This window comes from Tenrec ecaudatus, chromosome 6 (genome assembly GCF_050624435.1).
Source record: "Tenrec ecaudatus isolate mTenEca1 chromosome 6, mTenEca1.hap1, whole genome shotgun sequence".
Classification (NCBI taxonomy): Eukaryota; Metazoa; Chordata; class Mammalia; order Afrosoricida; family Tenrecidae; genus Tenrec; species Tenrec ecaudatus.
Window position 1 is genome coordinate 161,490,637 of NC_134535.1, and position 15,186 is coordinate 161,505,822.

Here is a 15,186-nt window from a genome sequence, read left to right on the forward strand (position 1 = left end):
ACATATGGGGGCAGCAATAACTATTCTTAGCTATTTAATGCTTTGTTTTCATGTTTTTTACTGCTCTTGCAGTTTGGGGTTTGCTCTCATCCATCGATAGTTGCCATTTAAACTACAAAATGAAGACATGAGTAAATCAAAGTGTTTTATAACAAAACAGAATGCAATAAAAGTTGATGTGTTTATGGCCATTAAAGGGTGAGATAAGAAAGCTATTAGGTTTCTTCTGCTATGGACCTTAGAGATAAACAAATATAAACAACCTACTTCCTTAATTCCCAAAGATTATTTTACTGGTAAAATGGATTGACATCTTTGCACATAAACCCACCGTGGCTAAGACCCCACTCTCAGGTCTACTTTCTGCCTTGAGTGACAGCGGCGGCCAGTGGAGTTATAAGACTCTCTTGTTTTTGATGATCTTCGATGATATCTGGTTTAGATACAAACTGCTTTACTTCCCCACTCATTTCTCTCAGGGCTGAAGTAGCTACCTTTAGAGCAAACTAGGTAGTACTTGGCTTTACTTATTAATTTTAAAACTAGCAAAAACGATTCTTTAGCTTCTTGAGCGCAGAATTAATGTGAGAAAGGTTCTAATACCTCTCCTGGGACATCCTATTTTCCATCTGTCATTACTTTACTGTTCCCTCCGTGCAATTTCACAATTGTGCAGGCCGTTTGGGAGCATGGGCTTTATGGTGAAAGCTGGCTGGAATCCTGATTCCTTATGGCTTGTGTGTGACTTTGGGCAACTCATTTGACTTGAATCTCTGTGAGCTTATTCAGAAAATAAAGGGAGGGCATGGCTCTCGGGGTTGTTGGGGAAATTAAATGAGAAAACATTCCAAAAGCACCCGGTGAGGGGTTTGTAATACCAAGGATCATCAGAAAACAGTTCAAAATCAAACCAAACCCACTGGTATCAAGTCAATTCTGACTATAAGTGACTTCTTCTGTGGGTTTCCCAAACAGTAATTCTCTACCACAGCAGTGAGCCTCATCTTCCTGGCACAGGGCGGCTGTGGTCAACTGTGACCTTGTGGTCAGCTGCCCAAAGCATCCTCGGTCCACTCTGCCTAATGACAAATGAATGAAATTTTGGCTTGAAGTGTGGGGTGGCATGGTAGCAGTCTACACGCAGGTGCTCATATGTGGGCATATCTGCATATAGGTGGACCCACCTGGAGATGGATAGGCCAATGTGTTTTCTGACGGAAAGGCGACCCCTGTGAAAGGAGACCCCCAAAAGGGTCGCAACCCACAGGTTGAGAACCGCTGCTCTAATACATCCCCTTCCTGTTATGTGCATGCTTATTGTACTGTTATGTACATCAAGATTATGTAAGTTCATGAGAGAATACATTATTGCCTCATTCTAGTTCCGGTCGTCATGGAAGAGGTGAGCCCTTTCATGCTTTATCTTGTCTTACGTCTCTTTAATGTAACCCTCCGCCCCCTTGGACCCACATCCTGATGTGGGGCTGGTTCTCTCACCACACGCCCTCCCCACTCCCTTTCTTGTAACCTAAGACGTGAGTTTGCCTATTGTATTTAAAAAGTGCCCACAGTTAATGCAATGGAGATTTTTTTAATCATATGAAAAAGTGAATATATTATTCTATCCCAATATCCTGAAGTATAACCCGGAAGGAGGTATGGCTTCAAGTGCTCAAACAAAGTGTTTTGTTTCCAACCCTCAGGATAGAAGGAGTATTTCCCCGCAGGGCTTCTGCGTTAGCGTGGGCAGAGACCTCCAAGGGAGGAAGTGGCACAGAGCAGCCTTCTGATGCAAAGACTCATCTCAAGGATTTATCTCTTTGGAATACACTTGGGAAATGCTTTTCTAACCCAAGCCCATGCAATTCCAAATTTGGTGATTTTTTTTCTTTTTCATAAATAGGGCATTCTATTGACAATCCCAAACACTTCATGTGAAATAGAGGAATATGTGTATTCAGTTTCTGTAAGATTTAACTATAGCCTTTCCAGATTTTAGATGGTTCCCCCTGGTTTATGACATCACGGACTAAGTCTCTCCCCTGTGATATTTACTATCATACATCTCTATGTGAATACTTATCCCTGTACTTTCATAAAATAAATTTATGATCTCCATGTAATTCTGGATGGAAATTTTTCTAAACCCAGAAACAAAGCAAACCCACAACAACTCCTTCATCTTTTGCAAGCATCTTACAAATTTTTATATTTTTTCTTCATGCTACAAATAATTTCTTGTGTTATTCTTCAACTAAGATGCATGGGAACTGTAGGAGTGAGAAAGCTGATTAAAAGTGGATTATGGTAATTATCTTTATATGAAAATATTGTGGATGATTCAAAAGGGAAGCTCGTGTGGAAATAAAAGTTAATTCATTCATCTATGCTAAAACTTGCTTTAGTCGTGTTGTTTCTTAAGTCGTTTATACTGCATTTCTTCTAAACTCAATGAAAACCTGTAATACAATGCACAGGAAACAAATGTCAAAAAAATTATAGTGAAAAATTTTGCATACATTTTGTATCAATTTTAGAGTTGCCTCAGAAAAGGCAGCATAGAAAGATACTTGGCATTTTGTGTTTTTAACATTGGCTAGTCACTCTGTGTACTGTAATGGTAAATCCCACTGCCCTGGTAATTTCCTGCCTAATTTGTTTTATTTGCTGTGTGTTAAACTGTTGAGTGCTAATTGGGTAGCCTCCCATTAGTTCCCTTTAAAATTCAATTAGATAGAAATCAGTCCCTGTTTTCGGTTTTCTCTTACATTTGTTCCAGCCACCATGGGGTTCCCGAGGTCACACACCACCATTCTGGTCACATTTTCCATCTTGTACTCACAGCTCAGTGGCCGCAGTCCCTGCAATGGGAAAGAACACCAGCATGGAGCTCAGAGGGCAAAATAAATCACATCCTGCCACAGAAGTGACTCTGAGGGCCTGGGAAAGCTTCCCTTGATTCCAAACACCTGTGTGAGGAACTAGGCACAGGAATTCATGTGTGGTTATCAGGTCAGATGAGAAAATGGAGGGGCTGGGGGAGAGAGAGAGAGAGAGAGAGAGAGAAAGAGAGAGAGAGATGGGAGTTTAGAGAGAAATTTGTTGGACTGATTTACATGCCTCTCTTCTTTCACTAAGGAAGAAAGTGCTTCATTTCTCTATCTCTGACTGCTAGTAGGGGCTTTTACAGTTAATGTAAACCTGGGAACAGAAGGAGTGATTACATACATTTGTTGCTTATGTTAATCTTAGGAGAATGAAATAATAATAATACACATGTATGATCAGAGGACTCAATGACCATACAAACATTCATGTCTCCAGTCTATGGCTGATGATGGTTCCATTATGAGAATCCATAATCAAGTTTAAAGATTCAGTTCTCAAAGTTCAAGGGGGCTTCAAAAACATCTGTGTTAGAAATGGAATGAAAAGCTCATGCAATTTTCCCATGAACTGTTTGAATCCCCTGCGAATCGAAGATGTGAAGAAAACACCTTCATGTTTTACCCAGAGCTTCCTGTCTTCCTTGTTATCCTACATTGTTTTGCAATCATTCAAATGTGTGCTTACAATATAACGAGGCTTTGTCAGAGTTTTGATAGACCAGAGAGGGAAACAAAGGAGAGCTAGGTTTGAACCACTGCCTTCTGCTCCCTCCCCTGGTGTCCTCCGGTCCCTCCCTGAAGTTCAGAGACCCACACCTGGGCCTCCACCCGACACCTCCTTCCAAACCTCAACACTGAATGTCCCCATGGCTCTACTCTGCTATTGATGATGTTGTTGTTTTGTACCATCAAGTTGATTCTGGCTAGAGTGACCTCGTGTGACAGAGGAGATTTCCTAGGCTGGAATCTTCATGGTAGCAGATCCATAGGTCTCTCTCCCCTGAGCCACTGCAGGAGGAGGGGGAGGGCCTTGAACCGCCAACCCTTCAGTTAGCAGTCAAGTGTTTAACTGCTGAGACACTAAGCTCTTTGCTTTTACTGATATCACTACCATTGAATTGGCTCTGACTCATAACGACCCTATAAGACAGGGTAGAATGGCCCCTGTGGGTTTCTGAGACTTTACATCTTTAACTGGGGGTGACACAGGGCTAGAGTATCAAGAGTTCCACGACTCTTTTATTTGAATTCCATTTATTTTCTCACAAACGCTTTGAAGTTCTCTGACAAGCCATAAATACGTCATTGATATTTGGAAGCACTGTTTAATAAATGCTCTCTTCCAATACCCTGCCTGATAATGTAGGAATCCTGAAGAAGCTGAGAATAGATTTTTCAAAAATGAACAATGTTCTCTTTTTCAAAAGGAAGGCATCTCAGTTGGTGCAGCTAGGACAGAGCCACCCTAAGTGGGTGGTGTTAACCAACAGAACGTATTTGCTCACAGCTTAGAAGGCCCAAGTCCAAAGGCAGGGCACCAGCTCTGTGGAAGGCTTCCTTTCTGTTGCCCCTGGGGGAAGGTCTTGTCCTCATCAGCTTCTGCCCTTTCCTAGCTGACTTGGCTTCTGCTTGTTCTGTCACATTTAATGCACCCATGTAAATAGGGCACGTGTGCACGTTCATATATATACAATGTGCATAGCATGCATATGAAACAGTTGTGCAAAGGGGTTGCCTGGCTTCAAATAACTGTAAAGTGCATTGTTTGTGAAAACAATGCTTCACAAAGTGGGAGATACTGATCCCTGTGGGGTGGGGATAGCTGGCACGATTCAGGGGGCTATAAAAGCAAATTCCTATACTTTATCTTGGATTATGGGCTATAGTAGAACATTTGTAATTGCCAGGGGCCACCTGTAGTTTTTGTTCTATAGCAAATATTTTCAGTCCTATCTAAGGGTATATATATTCAGTCTTCCAGAAATAATTTTATGGTGTCTATGAAAAATGTTCTCTCCTCCCTCATCCCCCAACTACTCACACCTTTTCATTTTTTTTAACTTTTACTGTCTTTCTCTGAAGTGGAGAAACAATACTTACTTTTCTACATTATTTACCTTAGTTCATCCAGTACATCCTCATTAGAATCCATTTATAGCTCTTAGGGTATAAATTTCAATAAAACTTACTGTGCATCTGCTGTTTAGTCTTAAGAAACAAACATAGGAACTCATTTCCATTGAGTTAACGCTGACTCATAGTGACCCCGAAAGACAGGGCAGCACGAGAGGACAGGGTGAACTGCCCCTGTGAGTTTTGGAGACTATGGCTCTTTAGTGGGGTAGAAAGCACTGTCTGTCTCCTGAGATGCAGCTGCTGGTTTCGAACAGTGGATAGCTACGCCACCAGGGATCCTTGGAAAAATTCACTGTAATCAAGTCAAGGATGACTCATAGTGACCGTACAGTGCAGAATCAAACTGCCCTTTGTGAGTAAATCCTTAATGGGAGTAGAAAGCCCCAGGTGTCTCCCACCAGGCCTTCTGGGGACTGATTGCTAGAACTGAAAACAAACTGAGTTCTGCTAGAATGTAGTACGTTTGGGTTGCTGTCCAGCACCATTGCATTGGCTCCACCTCCCATCACTCCACTTGCATCATTTGATGGCTCTTTTACAGTTCCCTCCCTGTTTTGTTTTTCCAATTTTCCCCCCCTAACAAAATCATGGCAAATTTAATCCCCTATCGCATTTGCTTCTTGGAAGACTCTAACCCAACAACTTTTCAAAGGAAAATTTACGCCTGTAAAGGACTCGTCTCAGAAACTCACCGGGGCAGTTCTACCACACACACCAAGGTTGCCATGAGTCAGGATTGAGATGATGGCAGTGAGCGTGGGGCTTGGGGGTTATAGAGATAAGGGAAGATGTGAGAAAATATGTGTGGTCAAGAGACTGTTGGGGCACACTGTATCTTCCAAAGATGTAAACAACAATATCTCCCATACCATATGCCCCCTTTTTATTATGTGACTTTGACATTCGTACTAGCAAATGGGGGGGGGGGGGGATATCTGCCTGAGCCCAGATAGGCCTTAACTGAGAGCATAAAGCAGACATGGTGCTGTGGAATTTCTGAAGCTAGATAATGAGAAGGCTTCCAACATACTCCTTCAGGACAACACCTCTTGGTACCCAGCTGCCATATGTTGTGATCTCCCAGAGAAGAGAGCATGTGAAGAGGCCATCTGTGGGCATTTTGACGGGCAGTTCCGCTGAGGTCCTTGCGGAGACACAGAATCAGTATTGATCCAGGACTTGTGGGTGGAGGTGGTACCTGATGGTCCTGCTCATTGGCACTGAGTCGCCCCCAGCCTTTGAGTTTCCTCAATTGAGGACCCAAACATTGCAAAGCAGAGAGAACTCGTCTCCTCGGTGTCCTTTCCAAACTCCTAACCCGGAGAATCTGCGATAAAACAATTGGGCTTTGCCAGTAGAAGAGGGAGCAATGGATGATACAGGGGGAAAAGCCTATTGATGGAGCAAGGGCCCTGAAAGGGTAGTGGGCTGGGACTCAGATTACAGGTAGACTGTCTATGGATAGCATGCAGGATGGAAGATGTGGATGCTGATATTTGATAGCTGTTATAGAATTATGGTTGTGGATTTGCAATGAAAATAGAGTTCCTATTCAAAAGCGTAACCACCTTTTTACTTTTTAATCAGACAACAATATTCTGAATTTGTAAAGACTTTAATAAAGTAAAGCAGTTAGGCTTTTATTACTAGAAAAAATTAGGCTAAGTATAAAACACCACACCAAACTCACTGTCATTGAGTCAATTCTGACTGCACACAGACCCTAAAAGAGAGGTAGAACTGCCCCTGGGGGGTTCCAGACTGTAACTCTTTATGGGATTAGAAAGTCTCTTTCTCCTGAGGATAAGTATATAGCCTGACTAAATCAAGGTCTACAATGAAAAAGATGATCAGCATCTATAATTTCTACAATATGAACATTTTAACAAAAGAAAAATAAACTTCACAATCAGATAATCCCTGATGTCTTTTCCCTTGAGAGAAAAAAAAAACCCCAAACATTTAAGAATGTGAATTGGGTATAAATAAAAAAGTACACAAACCTCAAACTGCTTAAGGACAAAGAAGAAATAAGAATGTGGTTTACTCATGCAAAATTCAAAGACGGAGCTAAATCTCACCCCAAGGGAAATGGAGAGAATTAAACAATTCAGGTCTCTCATTTGTGATTATGGGTAATGGCTGCTCTAAGCTTTACTGTAAGCCAGGATGGAACTGATAAGGACTCTCATGTTTTCCAGGCAACGAAGTAAACAGTAAACTTGATGTTTTCCTAAACACAGACCATTTTTAGAATAGATGCTTTGTTTTATGAAGTTGGGGTGGAATTCGAAAGGTGGGGGACGTGGGCAAGAGGGGTGGAGTAACAGAGAAATGAAATACAAATATGAATGGAGCCCTGAAACATTTTTAAAAGCAACGCACTTGAGCTTCATCTTTGTGATTGCTTATGCATAATTTGCATCTTAATTTTGGGATTAAGTAACCAAACCAAATCAAGCCAAATGGAACCCCCTGCCTTAGAATCAATCACAACTCACGGAGACCCTCTAGGACAGAGTAGAACTGCTTCAGAGAATTTCTAAGGCTGTAAATCGTTATGGCAGCAGACAACCTGACCTTTCCCCGGCTGAGCGGCTGCTGAGTTTGGGCTTCTGAATCTTCACTTATAAGCCTGATGCTTAACCTGCTGTGTCACCAGGGCTCCTGAGGATCGAGTAACAAGGCCTTCAAATACATGAACACATGGCATTTTGCTCTTATAAATAAAATGAAATCCACCCAAACCTATCCCTCATCACTATCATGGTTTATTGTAACTTGATCATACGTCCCAGTGTTCCTTTTATCGACTTATGTATGATGTGGCGGTGCTGTGGGGCCGTTGTTCAATGGACTGGAATGCCCACTGGCAGCAGTTCAAGCTCCTTAGTATTCTACGGGAGAAAGAGGAGGCGGAGTGCTTCCTGATAGCCTCAGAAACCCTCTCCAGGGTCATTGTGAGTCAGGGAAGACTCAAAAGCCATGAGTTTGGGTTTCTTGTTGGGCTGGACATTGAGCCACGTTATGAGTTCTGTCTAAGATTGGAAGGTGACAAGGACCACAGTCTTGGGAATCCCACCCATCGTTATCTGACCAGTAAGCCTGGTTGACATTTCAATATTTAATGAGAAGATAATTTGACCACATTATAAACCACAAGACTAGATGTATAAGTAGTGGGTTTTGCATTCCCTTGTTAAAAAATGCCTTTAAAATACCAACATCACAGCAGGATTTTTTTGTTTTGTTTTGAAAAAGGGGTTGTTTAATTAATTAAATACAAGGAAGAGACCAGGAAGAAGAGACAAAGGGAGGGCCGCCTACCCAGGGAAAGCCAAGTGTCTAGGGAGCTCTCCCTCTTGCCAGCCCCCACTTCTAAATAACTGCCCTCCCCACGCCCAGAATCTCTGGGGGTGAGGAGGTATCCCCCAGGCCCTAGGCAGGGGAGGAGCTGAGAAGAGTTGGGGTCCCCTGTCTTATCACCAGCCAGAAATATCTAAAACACAAAGGAACACAGGGTCCCTGCCCCCCACCCACTCCCGGGGCCCAAGGCATCGGCACTATCAGCTGCATGGGAGAAGGGTTTGGGGGGGCCCAGTGGAAGGCCCCAGGGGAGGGTTTGGGCCAGCCTTTAAGAAGCCCGGCTTTCCAAGGCTCCTCCACAGCAGTTACTATTAAATTACATAATCACTACAATACTGTAAGCTCCTCAGTGTGTGTGTGATACTTGGGAGGTAGTAGGTATTTGATAAATTTCTGTTAAATTAATTACCCCATCAGCCAATATTTACAGAGCACTATGGTATGTATACCTAAGAAGAACTGGGGGTACAGGGGTTATGCACTGTGCACTGGGCTGCTAGCTGCATGGTCAGCAGTTCAAAGCTACCAGCTGCTCTGCGGAAGAGAACAAATGAGATTTTCTACTCCAGTCAAGAATTACCCTCTCAGTATATGTGCTGCCAAAGCTAGCACAGAATCACCATCTCAGAAACCCACAAGGGAGCCTTTGTGGTGGTTGGTTAAGCACCCAGCTGCTAACCGAAAGGTCAGCAGTTCACACTCAACAGCCACTGTGCAAGAGGAAGAAGAGGCGGGCAGCTTCCATAAAGATTGCAGGCTTGGAAACCCTATTGGGCAGTTCTGCTCTGTCAGACTGGATGGCAGGAGTTGGAATCAACCATCCGAATGGGTAGAGATGGGATGATGTGCCTGGAGTCTGTAGGGTGGTAGAAATGTTAAATACTCATCGACTAACAGAAAGATGGGCAGTCTGCACCCTGAGACTGGGGGAGGAAGCCCGCAGGCAGCTTCTGGAAGATTATATAGCCATTCAAAGGGACTGTCATCAGTCAGAATTGATGACATGGCACCCAGCTTGACTTCTCAGTTTATGACATGCCTCGTTTTGGGTGCCGTACAGCGATGAACTGAAAAGAAACATTAAGCTTGCTCTGTGCCTTTTAATTGTGATGCTACTATGCATTTCTGGAAACGAGGGATGCTGACGACTATTCTAGAATGCATTTATTCTGGTTTTCTAGATTTGCTGATTCAAAACAGACCCTGGGGCTATTCTGCGTGGAAAGATAAATGTTGCGATCATGAAAGGAAAGACTATAAATAGCATCGGTGTCAGTGGCAAGTGAGGAGACTCGACTAGTCCGGTTACAATCCCCCAAAGGTGGGCCCAGGATGGAAGAAAGACGGACACATTTTCTTCGCTGTGCTTCTCTATCCCGTTATCAGTGCTCAGCAGGGATTGGATTGGCCTTCGTCCATAAGCAGTAATGGAAACCAGGCTTCTGTCACCAGCCTGAAACTTAAACTCAACACGAGGCTCGAAAAGCTAGTGAGGTAGTCTGCCTATTGTTCTTAGGCGGCTTCTTGCAGTTTGTTCTCTTTCTAGGTCCAACTGTCCATCTTAGGCCAATTGCTCTTTGCACTGTGACAAAGGAAGACGTCCCTGAGCGGTGCGTGTGGTTAACACGCTAGGCTGGCTGCCAACAGCAAGGGGGAACGTTTGAGTCTACTCAGAGAGGTTCCTTGGAAAAAAGACCTGGTGATCGACTTCTGAAGAAGCAGCTACTTCTTCAGAAAGGAGCACATTTCCTTGACACACGGAGCATCACCATGAGCCGGGGCGGACTCAACAGCAGCTGGCACGAGCAGCAGCATGTTAACGGCAGACATGCACACGGCTCACACCTTTCCCTCTGCTGGGCTCATGGCTGTGCTGGCTTCATTAACAAAGGAAACATTCTTCATCCTCCTTCATTTGGGAAGAAATGCTCCTCATAGATGGTTTCCTTGACTTCAACCCGCGCGACCTCAGTCTCTACAGCTTCCAGCCACTTTGGGCAGACCTTACCTTGTGGTTGCGCTCAATGCCAATGTAATCAGCCTCTTCTGGGATCGTTACAAAGAGTTCCGCTTCGTAGGCTCCCTCCCCTTCGTTTCTTGCATTGATTGTGAGCATAAGGTGATTTTCATCCCCGATGATCACCTGGTGCTTATCCCTGGAAAGGCAATTTGAAAACATTGATGGGCGCTCTAGTCCTCTGACGTCTCAGATGCTTTAAGAGCTGACGTGGGAGGAAGAAGGAAGGTGGATGCAGAACAAACACCAAGGGGTCCCCTGAGGGGCTGGTGGGGTGTGTAAAAAGAACCGGAAAGAGCAAAGGGCCTCTTGATGGGTGCCAACACTTGTTTAACGACCAGCACCCAGAGTCCTGCTTTATAATATTTGCCCATTTCGGTGGTGTCGATCCTCCTATCAACATTCTTCGGAACTTGTTAGAAAGAATTCTTGCAGAGCTAACCAGTGGTTCCTGAGCTGCTGTGAGGCAGTTCCAGTATGGGAGCATGGGGGAGGGGTGCAGGGAGACATGTGAGGAAAAGTAGACCACGCGAGGCAAGTGACAGGTAGAAGACCATGCCATCTGAAATAGCTGATAGAGGCTTTTGAAGACATTTGATTCACTTCAAACCTCAAATTGAACCAACATTTGGAAATGCCGGTTCCACTTTGGGCCCTTCCTCAAAGTTATTGCTTCTGACATTCGCTAAGTTGTGAAGTTAGGAAAAGTCTCCTTTGGGAGGTCAACCGATTCCAAATACTGGCCAGGAGGTCGCTCCCTTGCAGAAAGACACACAGGGGGGCTTTCTCCACCAAAGGATGCCCTTTTCCGTGCAAAATTCTGTATCAAAATTCAGTGCAATGACTAGAGCTTGGACTGGTATTAGTATTTATGAAACCCTTTGATTCTCACATGATTTTAACAACTGCTGTTTCATCCCATAAAGTGCCAATTATTTTTTTCAGTCCTCAGTAAATTAAACTTGAGTTTGTCCTAACCATGTTAAGGATGCATTTGAGATTACTGGAGCCTAGCCTAAGGGAGTGGAAACAGCAGTCTGGCTGAAGTGTTGAATGGACCCAGCCCGCCCGTGTGCATCTTTCACCTCCTCCTCTGACTAATGCGTGGAAGTAAACAGAACCCGAGCCAATGGGTAAGGGAGATTACATTTATGAAAAAAACCATTTTTTCTCTCACATGTGATCAAAGATAAAACAATCCAGGCAACAATCTTAGGGTGTAACACTTGATACCACTAACGAAAATCAGACCCAAACTGCAGGACCATGCAAACTGTAGCCAAACTCAAGAATTCCATGCGTTTTGTTGTTGTTTCTTTTGGTAGCACTTTGAAGTATGTGCTTTCTCCAGAAAAGCTTTTAAACAAACACCCGTGTCCCATTAGATCTAATGTATGCGTTTCTTTATTTAAACTTACGGTCGAGCAGACAGCTTCAAGTCAGGAATGCACATATTGTCTTCTCCACAGTCCAGCAGGATATGAGCCTGTGTTGTGCAAAACATGCATCAGGAAGAGCTTGGAAACCCTGAATGCCATTCCCTTTCTTGAAAAAGAAATAACCAGCAATGCCTTGAATGAAACCAAGGCTTGCAAGTCACCAGCCATGATTCTCCTTCCCTAGACATAGAACCGGTACCACTCAGTGACCTCCCAATAGAGGTGGGTTTCCATCATAGCCCAACTCCAATCCATCCTGAAACGTCTGTGAAAAAGGTGACTCTGGCAATGTTTGGAGGGTGACAGACTGTCTTGTTTCCATTACAGCCACATTTTGAACAAATTAAATCTTGGTTGCACAAGGGGAAGAAAGGCTTCTGGTAACACAACGACGCAGTGTTTCAGGAAACGGGTAAAATTCCCAACAGGAATGCAAACAAAAGGAGACTGCTTTGGGTCTTAAGGTCAAAGACACAGACTCGGGGGCTGCTTGAGCTTGAACCTACAGAGATGGTCGGGGACCTACCTGCTCCCTAACAGTGGTCTCTCGATAGTAGTTGAGTATCGGTTTCACTGCCAGACCTTCTTGAAACGTGGATTCATCCAAACTGTAATTCAAGCTAATGTTGATTGGAGATAATTTATCTCGGAATTCAGTTTCATCCTAGGGAAAATAATCACAAACCCAAGAAAGGCTCCGTGAAATGGCTGCAAGATGTGAGTCTGCGAAAGGCAGGCGACATTTGACTTTCGTCAATGAAAGTGAATGATGAAGCAATTATCACGGCAGCAGGCGTAGACACAGGCTGATTGATGTGGTAGATGGTAGCCAGGATCATTAAAGTATGTCCCGAGATGAAGTCATTGGAAGCTTTGGCTTCACTGGAATATGCACAGACAGGCTATCTTCAGGCTCCCTAGGCATTCAGCCTTGCAAACAGAATCAATCAATACATGCCCTTAAAAGTATCGAGAGTTAGGATCTTTAGGTTCATGAACTTGACAGAATTTGGGACTCATCCCAAGCTTGGAGGAAGACAATGTCTTGACTCTCATGTCATCTCCTTACACTAAGCCCCTGCTTGCATGAACTTCAAAGCACCTTCAGCACATGTGAAGTTCCCTAAGAAAAAGAAGCAGGAAGCCGTGTGGCGTGGTCCCCAGCAGGGAGAACTGCGCACACAGAACCGTGGTAGACTGTCCGCGGGCAGGTCTCCCTGTAGCTGTGTGCCAATCCAGGCCACAACAGGGTCATTGTATCCCACTGTTCATTCTAGACTGTGTTGGTGAACTTTGGGCCTTCCCTGGGTCCTTCTCTGGAGCAATGGTGAAGTGGTTATGCATGGGGCTGCAATCCCCAAGGTCAGCAGTTTGAAATCACCAGCCACTCCTTGGGAGAAAGACTTTCTACTTCTACCAAGAGCTTTCTATTCCTGCCAGGAGTTAAAGTCTCGGAAACTCACCAAGGCACCTTTTATACCCTGTTTTGTAGGGTCACTCTGGGTTGGCATTGACTTTGTGGCAGTGACTTTGAGGTTCCTCTGATCTGAACACTCTTCAGGAGGCAGGGTAAGGCTGTAACCCTGCTTGCAAACTATTTGCAGTTGTTAATTTGGTGGTGAGTTTTGGAATTCTTGTAAACATGTTACTTTAACATCTATACTAACGCCAACACTTTTCATACGGATTTTGGATGCCTAAATGTCAGCACGCAACGTTTTCCCGATTGTATTGTACATTTAAGATTCGAAAAAACCTGTTCGCATAGGATGAAAATGCAAGGCAGTTGTGTTCAACTCTTCAGTTTTTGTGGCAGTAAGATAGCTAAGATTAAAACCACTTGAGCTGAGTACCATTACCAAGTGTTTTTTTGTCCCCCCCCCCCCAAATACAAAAGAAGTCTTAGAAATTAGAAGCAGCACATAATCAAGTTTGTTGAAAGAGTCAAGAAGAGAGTGTGTGATCTTAAGTTACAGTTTCCTCCTGGGAAGAGGAAAACTGACAGATGTGGGTCTATGCAGACAGATCTGAGGGGGAGATGGAGAGCGATGGTTGGCTTTTGGATCGGAGCACTGGAAGTCAGAGAAGGGATTCCGGGGACACTTACTCGAAGGTAAACCACCAGGTCCCGGCACTGGTGGGCTTTCTGTCCCTTTATCGAGAGAGCGAAGATGAGATGGGACTGATGGTTGTCAAGGAAGAGTGTTCGTTTAATGGCTCCTTTTTGTTTCATTGAATCTAAGTGCACCTCAGCCAGCAGGCCTAGAAGACAGGAAACAGTCAACGCAACCAGGAAAGGAAACAGTCCGGTGAATGCAGTGCTCTGTCAGAGAGGAGTGTTACTATTTAGAATCGCTTATTCAGGAAAAGATGTTGTGTTTCATATTTGGCTTAAAACATGTACATAGGCTGAAAACTATTTTAGAAAAACATTCCCAACTTAAAAACCAAACAAACCCGTTTTCATGGTACTTAATACATTGTGTCGTTTTCCCATAATGGCATACTGTTATAGGTAATATGAATGCGATGTTTATCAAGAGGATTACTAACAAAGGACTTTTTTTTTAGATTTATATTGTCTGTGCATAAAAATGTTTACTCTCCAAATTCCTTCATATACCACTGGAATATGAAAATGAACACATGCTCACCTATTGAGTTGGAAATGCTCTGGCCTGTTATCGATGCACACACTCTTAAAGAAAAGCTATGGAAAACAATAGTTGATCATTTATTAGTTAATAAAGGCTCGAAACAGAGGTAGAATTCTTCCTTTACTTCACCCCAGATAAAATGAGTATCTCTTTTCCCCTTCAAATCTCTCTAGTGAGCATGCACACACACACATTTGTGTGACACAAATATATCTCAAAACAAATATAACAATGCCAGGGGATAATACTACATTAGAAATTAATACATTAACCTACCAGTTGAGACTGATTTTTGCCAATAGGCCAATTAAGTATTTGCTCCTTTTGTTCAATAGATAAATATTAGTATTATCTATGTTCAAGCAGAGAAGTAGTAGAGTAGGGAAACAGCTAGTCCTAAGTTTTCAAGATCAGCACCAACACGGTCCCATTTGAGGAACATAAAGAATTTTGGTGTGATGGGAACAAAAGCTGTGATGTCATCACTGGGAAGACTGGATGGATCGTCAATAGCAAATTTTTGATAGCTGTGCTATAGAATTTGGACTTACTACTAAGATGGGTGGATCCTATTATGATTAATCAACCCAGCATCACCACTCTATCTGTAAGAAGACTGGGTCTCTGTATCAACTTTCTTGGGTGAGAAGGAATTGAAACAAAGAGATTAGTAGAAGGATCTT

At 43.5% G+C, this 15,186-nt stretch overlaps 1 protein-coding gene across 1 annotated transcript in view; it reads right to left on the reverse strand.

Moving 5' to 3' along the window:
- Positions 1-15,186, reverse strand: part of ITGA8 (integrin subunit alpha 8) — a 242,237-nt gene that overhangs the window by 82,221 nt on the left and 144,830 nt on the right. The window contains exons 16-21 of the mRNA XM_075552439.1: positions 14,501-14,556; positions 13,954-14,108; positions 12,373-12,510; positions 11,826-11,893; positions 10,399-10,546; positions 2,769-2,861 (exon numbers count right to left, since the gene is read on the reverse strand). Coding sequence (XP_075408554.1) covers positions 2,769-2,861; positions 10,399-10,546; positions 11,826-11,893; positions 12,373-12,510; positions 13,954-14,108; positions 14,501-14,556 — 658 coding nt within the window. The remainder of the gene's footprint in view (positions 1-2,768; positions 2,862-10,398; positions 10,547-11,825; positions 11,894-12,372; positions 12,511-13,953; positions 14,109-14,500; positions 14,557-15,186) is intronic.